Below are 10999 nucleotides of genomic sequence, written 5' to 3'. Positions count from 1 at the left end.
GTTTTTTAAAAAGAAGATTATGACAAATATAGCATAATATTTTAAAAAATAGTCTTGAAATTCTCATTTGGGACAAAATTTTTACAGATTCTAATTCTGTTTTTTTTTATTCAAATGTACATTCACATTAAAGTACTATGGATTTTTTTTAAGTCTCTGTGGAAAAAGCAGTCTATTAAGGCAAGCATCATACCTTGAGTGGCCGAAACCACTTGGTAACATGTTCAGGACTTCCAAGATTGCTGAGTGCACCACCAAATAACAAAAGAAGGATTCCACACTAGAAACAAAGACAGCGCAGACAATGACTAGCCACAATCAACAGCTTAACAACAACTAAGGGAAACTCCTTTCAAGGGGTATCTCTTAGCATCCTTCAGTGCTACACAGGTCTTTTTATGCCCCTTTGCAAGCCCTGATAGAGTTGCTGACAGGAAAAAAATGGGAGGGAGGAGGGGAGAAGGGGGAGGAGCAAGCAGGGGCTTAAGGAGGAGGAAGAGGAGAGGTGCTCTAGTTTGATCTCTGCTGCTATGATAGACATAAGGATCAAAAGCAAGTTACAAGGAGTAAAGGGTTTTTCTTTCAGCTTCCAGGTTGCAGCCCTCGTGGAGGGAAGCCAAGGCAGGAAACTTAGGGCAGGAACCTGGAGACAGGAACTGAAGTAGAAACCACTGAAGAAGTCACCAACTGACTTGATCCCATGGTTTGTTCCTCTTGCTCTTAAGTAACCCAGGACCACCTGCCCAGGGTGAGACCACCACAATGGGGCTGGGCTTTCCCGTGTCCATCATTAATCAAGGCCTGCCACGTAAGCCAGTTGGATAGAGAGGCAGTTCTTTAGTTAAGGTTCCCTCTTCCCAGGTGACTCTAGTTTATGTCAAGTTGACAATAACTAGCCAATACAAAGAGGAAGAAGAAGAGCCAGGCGTGGTGGCGCATGCCTTTAATCCCAGCACTTGGGAGGCAGAGGCAGGCGGATTTCTGAGTTCGAGGCCAGCCTGGTTTACAAAGTGAGTTCCAGGACAGCCAGAGCTATACAGAGAAACCCTGTCTCAAAAAACCAAAAAAAAAAAAAAAAAAAGAAGAAGAAAAAAGAGGAAGAAGAGGCACTGAGAACAAGGCTACAAGGAAGGTGCAAGCCAACTGATAGCAAAGACAAAGGTGTGGGTGGAAGCATGTCGGGATTTGCTGGCCTTGAGCTTAGTGTTCCTCAGAGTTTCCCCTGAAGACCCTCCTTCCCAAGAATGAGATTGAATGGCTTTCAGGTGGCTATAGGATGAGTCTGTGACATACATCTAGCTGAGCTACATCATCCATGAGGATGTGGCTTCAGAAATAGACTGAGGGTCTCAATGGGGCCATCCCAAGTGACCACTGAGACACAGTGGAATCCAGAGTGATGGAGCCCCGAGCCAGCTGACTGCCATCTTTCCATGAGCTGGTGAATGAAGCCAAGGTAGAGAAGATGGGGCTGAGGAAAGAAGACAGCCATGAGATTCAAGAAGTCATGTCTCACAGACCTGGGGAGTTCCTTAGGTGTGTCAGTTAAGCCTGTTTTGCTCTATCAAGTTTAAACTCGACCTTATTTTATTTTATTTTACTTTGTTTTACTTTATTTTATTTTATTTTATTTTTGGAGGGAAGGTCATTTTTTTACTGCATGACCAGCCTGTGCCCACACATTTGGGAAATGGAATCAATTCAAAACGGTATATTTTTTTCTCTCTGTGTCTAGTTTAAAAGACAATACTCAAACTAAGACAAGTTGAATTTTCCTCTTTGGCTAATGGTGAATGTATACATTATATGATACATTTCCTCCTAGATTTTTAACTTTTCCCTCTTCCCTGGGAAAAATGGTTGTTTTGTTGTTGTTGTTGTTTTGTTTTGGGTTATGTGTGTGTGTCTGTGTGTGTGTGTGTGTGTGTCTGTGTGTGTCTGTGTGTGTTTACCCACCCTTGAAAAGCTTCCATTAATTTGCTACATTAGTTATCAGTTAGGGCCAGAATGAGCCTGCACTATCAAAGAAAGTCGACCAGCTTATACCTAAGATCTGTGCTGCATCGACTCCCACAATCAAGTAAAGTGTGGGCACTTTCCCCCACAAAACCACACTCTGCAAATGGCAGACAACACGATCAAGCCAGACTGAGTGCAGGAAGAGTACCAGGGAGGGCCTGAGCAAGTGACCTCTGGCCAGACATGTTTAGAGCAGTGCCTCCTAAGAGGAACGTGGACATTTTTCTAGCCTGAGTCAGGCAGGCAGGTAGTGGTGATGGCAGAACATGGTGGACGGTGAGGAAAGAGGTGGAGAGATCCAGGACAGATTCTGGAAACAAGTTGAGTTGACAGTTTAGAAGAAAAGCCTAGCCTTTGGCTGAGGTGCTGTGTGGATGGAAGCCCATTCAAACAACATGCACTGTTCAAGGTGTGTCTCTCTCCTTTCTTGATGATCCAGATAAGAAAAGGGATGGCTGTAACATCAGGAGTGTGGAGCAATAACAATGACATTGTTCCCAGAAAGGGCTGACCATAGCCTCCACAGGCCACCACCGGAGATGTCTAAAGGCTGGTATCTGACATCAGGACAGTATCAGGAGACAAAGGATGAGCTCTGGCAGAGCCCCAACTGACACAAGGAGATAAAAAGGTGATTCTGGTTATCAGAGCCAAGTGGGGTTGACCTCACTTAATCCTACACTGAAGCCACTACCTGATAGATAATTAAGAAAGACTCCTGAATGGGACAGTAAGAGGGCTTAGTGCTTACATTGTAACCACAACATCTGAGTTTGATCCCCAGAACCTACATGAAAACACTCAGACGCTACAAACATTACAAATGACATGGCATTTGTAATCTCAGTGCTGGGAACACGGGCAGAAGGATGCCTGGGACACACTGGCCAGCCAATTTAGTCTACTCAGTGAGTTTCAGGCCAGTAAAAAACTCTGTCTCAAATTTTTAAAAAAGATTATCTAGGAGCAAGCAAGTTGGTTCAGTGGGTATTGTTGCCAAGACCCAGATGGAGCTCAAACCCCAGAGCCTACATGGTAGAAGGAGAGAACTCATTCCAGCAAACTGTCCTCTGACTTCCACCGGCATGCCATGGGACTTTCCTATTCATATTCTCTCTCTGTCTCTCTGTCTCTCTCTGTCTTTCCTTGCCTCTCTCCTTTCTCTTCTCTCTCTCTCTCTCTCTCTCTCTCTCTCTCTCTCTCTCTCTCTCTCCCTCCTGTTAAAAATAATTTTAAAAATACAGCTGAGGAATGATATCAAGGTTGTCCTCTGACTTCCATATGCATGTACACGCATGTGCAAGTGCACACATGTGGGCGTGGGTACCAGAGATTTTCCACAGAGATCTCTGTCTAGGGTGGGTGTGAGGATTCCAGGGAACAGAACCCCCCCCCACACACACACACAAGGTTATGCCAAGAGGATCATCTTGGGGATGCATTACCCCTGCCCACTTCTTGCTCTTTGCTTCCTAGTCCACTATGATGTAAATTATCTGCTGCACACTCTTGCCACAATGGTGCTACCTGCTTCACCATGCCTTCTCACCCAAAAATGAGCTGAAATCATGAACCAAAATAAATCATCTCTCCTGTTGTTTCCAGTGGGTATTTCTGTCACTGTAATGAAATAGCTAATACCATCTGACACCCATATTGGATGATGAGAGAGCAGGTAATGCTTTCCTTCATGTGACACACATACATAATAAATAAAATTTAAAGAGTTTATATTTCAAAATCAAATATTTAAATTACGTAAATTAATGAAGGCAATGACTTGTAGCAGCACAGGTCCATCCCAGCAGTGGTATCTAAGTGAAGAAAGTAAATTACAGACATTTATGGTACTGTCTTTATGAAAATAAGACAAATGAAGCTGTGTACTGGAGTGGTCCACATCTTTAATCCTAGCATTTGGGGGGTAGACGTGGGTGAGTCTCTTTAATCCTAGCATTTGGGAAGTAGAAGTGGGTGGCTCTCTGTGAATTTGAGACCAGCTTCATCTACAAATAGGGCAGCTAAGGCTACACAGAGAAACCCTGTCTCAAAAAAAAAAAAAAGAAAAGAAAGACAAGTGAGAATAACAATTAATATACAATATGTATATTATTGAAAACAATATGCAAAAACAAGCGAAAAGTATCAGACCAATATACCACTGATCCCAGCACTTGGGAGACAGAGGCAGGAGTTCAAGGACTGCCTAGGTCATAGGAAAACTCTGTTTCAAAACCAAACAAACAACAAAGAATAGATGATGATGGAAAAGGGGGAAGACAGGGGGATGAGTCGTGCTGTGGACCACTTTACAGACACCTGTTTAGTTACTATGCTGGGAGCTCATGGTGATGTCACCCACTTCTCATACCCAGTGAGTGTGAGTTCCTCTAGGCTGAGCTTCCAGAACCTCTCACCTTTATAGACATGGCCACATCCACCGTGCAGAGCACTTCTCCCAGGTTAAGGATTTGGCTGATGAAGTTCTTCCTTTTTTCTTCCTGAAAATAAAATAGACCCAATGTGAAGCTGACCTTTGAAATTTACATTTTAAATAATATGTGATATACATAATACTTTCACAATAAAGCAACACAAAGCAATTTCAAGTTGGGAAATAATCGCATTGCTCTTTGGAAAATAAATGTTTCATTTTGTGTCAGTGTGGCCTCTGGCCAATCTGGGTGTGGTATTCAAGGACTCTTTTTCCCTTTTATTAAGATTTAAAAAAACAACAACAACTTACTTAGGGACCCTAAGTCAAAGACCAATTTGCCCAACCAATGACTGACCTAAATTGAGATCCATCCCATGGGCAAAAACCAATCTCTGACACTATTAATGATACTCTGTTATGCTTGCAAACAGAAATTTAACATACTGTTCTCTGCAAGGCTCCACCAAGCAGCCAATGGAAAAAGATGCAGAGACACACAGCCAAACATTAGATGGAGATCAGGGAGTCTTACAGAAAAGTTGGGAGGACTGAGGGACAGGAAGAAGAAAGAGACCCTACAGGAAGACCAAGAGTCAACTAACCTGGACCCTTGGGGGCTCCAAGAGACTGAACCACCAACCAAAGAGTGAGCATAGGCTGGACCTAGGCCCTCCTGCATATATGCAGCAGATGTGCAGCTTGGTCTTCATGTGGGTCCATTAACAACTGGAGCAGGGGCTGTCTCTAAGCCTGTGACCTGCTCCCCTAAATAAACTGCCTTGTCTGGCCTCAATGGGAGAGGATGCACCTAGTCCTAAAGTGACTTGATGTTTGGGGTGGGGTGGGAGTTTAATAAGTGGGGGGGGGTGTGCCACCCAGAGGGTACCTTCTGAGAAGGGGAAGGAGGAATTGGGGAAGGACTTGTGTGAGAGGATACTGGGAGTAGAGGGTAGGCTGATAAAACGAACGAACAAACAAACAAACAGTTAGGGGTATGCACAACACAGCACATGTGTAGAGGTCAGAGGACAACTTGAAAGAGTCAGTGCTCTCCTACAGCAGCGATGTAGGTCTTGCGGATCTAAGTCAGGTCATCAGGGTGGGCAGCAAGAGTTCTTTCCTTCTGTTTCACAAGCCCACGGCCTCTTTTCCTCTCCAACAGAGGGTCAACTGCTCCTGCCTGCAAGTCAGTCTGGGGGAAGAAGCTTTGCCCCTGAGGCTTTACCAAGCTCGTCCCTGGCCTCCCTGGGTTTCCCCTGCAGTATAGGCAGTCAAGGCTTCCCGCCTAGCTTCTCCAAGTGTTTACACAGCAACACTAATGTGAAGAAAATCCCTCAGAAAATCTGGAAACATTTTAGATAAAGGAAAAGCCACATTATTCTCTTTTTAAGCATGGGCCACCCCTGGGTTTGAGTTTCGATTTTAAAGCCATGAGATCCTGGTCTCTCATGCCTGCTGATCTTCTCCCTGTCCACAGCATCAACAACTTCCAAAGCTCAATGAGAGCCTACCGCTCTCCGTTGTGTAAATAGAGAAAAACCAGAGCAGGGCTTAGGACAACTCAGTGGGTCAAAGCGCTTGCTGCAAGAGCAAAGGCCTGAGTTTGGATCCTTAGCATCTGGGTAAAAAGAGGTGCAATGACAAGTGTCTGTAATTCTAACACTAGAGAGGCTGCTAGGAGCTCCTTAACCAGCCAATCTAGCAAAATTACTGAGCTCCTTGTTCAATGAGGGAGTCAGTTTCAAAAAATACAGTGGAGAATGACAGAGAAAGACACCCAACATCACACACACACACACACACACACACACACACACACACACACACACACAGCTTTTAATAAAATTCAAGAGCAACATTTCCTGAGATGGCGGTAGCCCCTTGAGTGGACAATCTGCAATTATCATTACTGGAATCCATGCTCATTGTTCTCATAGGCCAGTTTCCTTTGAGACCCCACCAACAAAAACAATAGCTCATGTGTACATGTATATGCATCTATCTTTGCAAACATGTATTTGTATATGCAGGTGTGGACACATCTCTTTTGTATTTTTGTACATGTATTTCCATGTATGTATATGTGTGTTTTCCTGTACATGTATGTGGATATGTACATGTTCCTTTAGATATGTGCGCATGTCTTTGTGTTTCCATGCACACACTCCTTCCTGTGCTGTTATGCTTGTGTATGTGTATTGCCTCGGCAGCAGCAGGATGATGACCAACTTTCTTTGGATGACTCTTTCCACACTGGCTTCAACTTTCTCTCTAGACATACTCCATATTTTTCCCTCCCACAGGTTTTTACAACGTTTCCCTCAAGCATTATTAATTTTATCAAACAACATACTGTCAGGATTTATGCTTCTCAACATGGCTTCAACCCAACACATCTTGTATTGATTATTTCCTAAAATATCTCCAGGCTCTCACAGAAACCATTGCGTGGCTCCAGCCTGGGCTTGCACTGAAGAGTCAGTTACAAGCAGATAATGAAAAACAACTGTGGCAGATATTTTTGAAGGGCCCAGTGTCCTCTGTTTTACCAATCCTTAGAACCACCCAGACCCCACATAAAATATGGAAAATGTTCAGGGAAATCAAGTGACTTACCCAACCAGAGTTACCTGGTGAGTGTCTAAACTAGAGCTTCAGACCCTTTCAAGAATATCTTACTACCACTTCTCTCTGTACCACTTCTCTCTGTTCTTCGTTATTAAGGACTCTGGTGCCCCAAACTTCATCACTGATCCATCTTATTTTGTACCTCCAGAAAGTACTCAACATCATCCTGTCAAAGTACCCCCACGTCGTCTTCCTGAGCAAACACCACTTTACCTTCGACAACTTGCTCTGCTTTTTATAAACCTAAGTCACCAAAAGTATACAAATCCCCTGGGCATATGAAATCCCAGGACACAGGAGGGAGAGGGAGGAGCTGGTCAGCTGTAAAGGTGTTTCACACCAGTCAGAACTACATAGGAAAAACCTGTCTCTAAATAATTAGTAAATAGATGGATGGATAGATAAGATAGATAAGTGGTAGATGATTGATAAATAGATGTTAGATGATAGATAGTAAATCACTTAGAAATATCAAGTGTGGATGGTTTTCTTTCTTCTTCGTTCTGACCATTCACATTAGTGATGCAGGAATATAATTTTGTTACTAGTAACATCCAACTGTGGCCATTTTTACTCACAAGTTTGAAACTAACTGCAAGCACATGTGTTGAATTCATCCATCTTGGAGCATTTTAAATTGTTTATTATGGTAACTTCCCTACCCCAGTCTCCACATGAGACAGCTATGTTTGTTATTAGGCCTGATGGGAAACGTCAGGAGGAGTTTGTCATTTCCTGGTGTTAACTTGAGTATGCACTGAGTTAACTTGAATATGGGCTGGTCCATTTACAAAAGTCAGATCAAAGTTATGAAACCTGGACTGGGCTTGATTTGATTGACTACGTTGCTGGCATATATTCTGACATCATTTACACATGTAAATTCTCTCCGTCTTGTCTTTAATTTGATTACCTAATTGTTGAATTAATATTCATTATTGGCAAATTTGTCCTCTCATTAAGTTGGCAGCACTAGCTGAACTGTCTATATTGATTGAGGTCAATCATTAATCAATGTGTTTTTCTGTGTCTTTTTTAATATCTCTGCTATATCAATAGCTACTTTCATTTATACTTGATACTTTCAAAGGAAACTCAGTGATTATACCATCGTACAAATTTATTATTTTAAATAGTAAATTTATAAATGTATGGATAATATATTCAAACTTTTATTATATCCACACTTGTAGCCCATGCCATCAAACACATCTGCTTAGAAAGTTCAGTCTCAAACAGAAGGAAGACAGATTGTCCTAAAATACTCTCCTTTGGGGCATTTATGTAGCAGATCTCTATGCTGTGGTGTTCTGCTACAAATTCTGGAGAGAAAAATAATCTTATACACCCAGAGGTGTCCCTGAAAGACATGCATTTCCTCAGTAAAAATCAACAAGGTTCAGCACTTTTCTTTTCTTGATGAGTTGCCTCTATCCTGATCCCTTGAAGCATGTCTTTTCCTGTATCAGAGCCAAATATTCTTAGAAGCTTCCATTGAGCCTTGAAATCATGTAGTGAGAGCATACCAGCTTTGCTTTATTTTGGGATTGTTTTAGCCATTCTAGGTCCTTAGTACATCCATATATGTTTGATATGTAAATTGTAATGCTAGCACCAGAACACCTTGAACATCAGTCTCATGTCATGCCTTCCTCCAACCGGCTCCAGTTACCATCTTAAGAAAATCTAGCTATCTCATTGCAACCTTCACATCTATCTTTCATGTCCCATGATGGTTACCAGGATCACAGAGTATCTGAACAGAATGCTAGAACACTGATCCCAAAGATGGTAGCCACGTACTTCTGTCCTCCTGGGAACTTGGACTGCTCCAGAAAAGGCCAGGACAGGGCTGGGAAAAGTGACATTCCATGGCTTTATGGAAGGGTCATTTTCATCACATGAAGACATTATTACAGCATTCTGACAAAGTAAGATTCTTCCAGTTTGGAAATTATTCCAGTTAAAGAATAATCACAGAATTAGTAAATACTAACAGCGTGTAATAATGAATTTTATCTTATCAGCTTGACCCAGCCAGGTTTTTTTTTTTTACCTGTTTGTGCAAAGTACAACATCTAGCAACAGCCTTAAGAGAAACTAATGATTGCTTATCTATTTTGCCCTTGGACAACGATTGCTAAAGTCACTTGACATTTTGAAAGATAAAACAATTGCTACTTAACAAATGGATGGTAAATCATAACATCGATGATTGCACATTCAACACTTGATATTGCCCATACCATCGAAAGAATGTCATTTGATCCTCTCATGAACCCTTTGAGGTGAGTGAAGGAAACTGGGGCTCAGAGAAACAAGAAAGTCACCCAAGGACTTGGGTTTCTCAATAAGAAACCAAGTATGAACCCTCATCTTTCTGACTCCAACATGGTACAGAAAAATGATTTTAAAAGCAATGTACAAACATATATGAAGTATACTAAAAAAAAAGACAACCCTGGCATCCATAAGTCCATTGATAGTTATATATGGTATTATGATTCTCTGTGTGTGTATTATTGTTTGACTTCTCTAAACTTCACAGCATGAGTAGAAGGTGAAGAAGCAGACTTGAAACATGGGTTAAGAAAAAGCTGATCCCAGTGCAGAGACCAGAAATTAACATTTTAGTGGTTAGCCTGATATGGCATAGAAGTCATAACTCAGCTGCACATGGCTAGCATAAACCTGAAACCTGATTTCTGCACTTGCATGGCATCCCTTGCCTGCTTTCTGGTTCCAGTGACAGATTCTGATGGTTGGTCTTGGGTCCTGGGTTCAAGCCTACCTTTGCTACATGGCAGGAAGGACATCACGGTGTTATCCATACCCATGTTAGGATGATCCCAAGTCACAATAACTTGCCCCAACATCCAAAAGTCAGGATGGCTTCTGCCCAGAAACCCTCATTAGAGCAGCTTCTTTCTACCTTCATACACCTACGCAAAGTTACCAGTTGAAGCTTTTGCAGCCTCCATCTCGGCTTGCCCAGGTGGGTTGACCTTGCATTGTCCTCCCACTTAGCTATTCCACACAAGCACTGGCCCAATAGCTCATGGACACTTGGAAGCCAGAGAGTGCCACCTCCTTCTCCTGAGTTATGCAGTCCTGTCCTCCCAGCTTTTGTGTCTGCCTCAGCACAAGAGAAACACTGTGTGGGATGGGGCGTTACTCCATTTGGGCTGTGGAATCTAGCAGGAAGAGTCACACTTCCAACTTTTTCTCTAGTCATTAGCCCCATGGCCATGGCCTATAAAATAGGGAACAGTATTTATTTTATGATATTCCTGGGAGGAGTTTGTTTCTTTTGGTTTGTTTGGTTTTGAGCAGCCCAAAATGGCTTTGAATTTTTTTATCCTCCTGCCTCAGTTTTCTGATCCTGAGCTTACTTGGGTACCTGCACGCACCACCATGCATAGTACATATTGCATAACTGTGAAAAATACTTGTGATTCTCTTCTGCTTGTGACCTATCTGGTCAGCCCTCCTGGTCTCCTCTCTGATCCTTTTCCAGAAACCACCGGACTCAGTCCTCGAACCCCCTGTTCTCTGTCAACACATTTGGGGCTCCATCTAGCTTTCCAGCTCTTAATTCATGGCCTGTATGCATGATTTTTCCAACCCTATTTCTATACATCTCAAATTTCTGATCATAACTGAAGACTACCTCCTGACGACATCAAGCCAAGCTCAGAGAAGTCTTCATTCTTCTCTCCTTTGTGCCTAGCCACCCATCCGCAGATCCTACTGCTTTCTCAATAAAATGTCAGAAGAAGCTCTAATTCAGTCACAGACTAGTCAATCTGGTCCTGGCCACCAGCACCAGCTCTCTTCTCTTCTCTTCTCTTCTCTTCTCTTCTCTTCTCTTCTCTTCTCTTCTCTTCTCTTCTCTTCTCTTCTCTTCTCTTCTCT

General features: G+C 42.6%; 1 protein-coding gene across 1 annotated transcript in view; it reads right to left on the bottom strand.

Moving 5' to 3' along the window:
- Nucleotides 1–10999, bottom strand: part of Acoxl (acyl-CoA oxidase like) — a 275388-nt gene that overhangs the window by 258930 nt on the left and 5459 nt on the right. Inside the window, exons 2-3 of the mRNA XM_021192778.1 lie at nt 4437–4520; nt 194–280 (exon numbers count right to left, since the gene is read on the bottom strand). Of these exons, the coding sequence (XP_021048437.1) occupies nt 194–280; nt 4437–4520 (171 nt within the window). The remainder of the gene's footprint in view (nt 1–193; nt 281–4436; nt 4521–10999) is intronic.

The sequence above is a fragment of the Mus pahari genome, chromosome 3, assembly GCF_900095145.1.
Source record: "Mus pahari chromosome 3, PAHARI_EIJ_v1.1, whole genome shotgun sequence".
Taxonomy (NCBI): domain Eukaryota; kingdom Metazoa; phylum Chordata; class Mammalia; order Rodentia; family Muridae; genus Mus; species Mus pahari.
The sequence above is the reverse complement of the archived record's forward strand: the minus strand, read 5'-3'. Positions and strand labels throughout refer to the sequence as shown.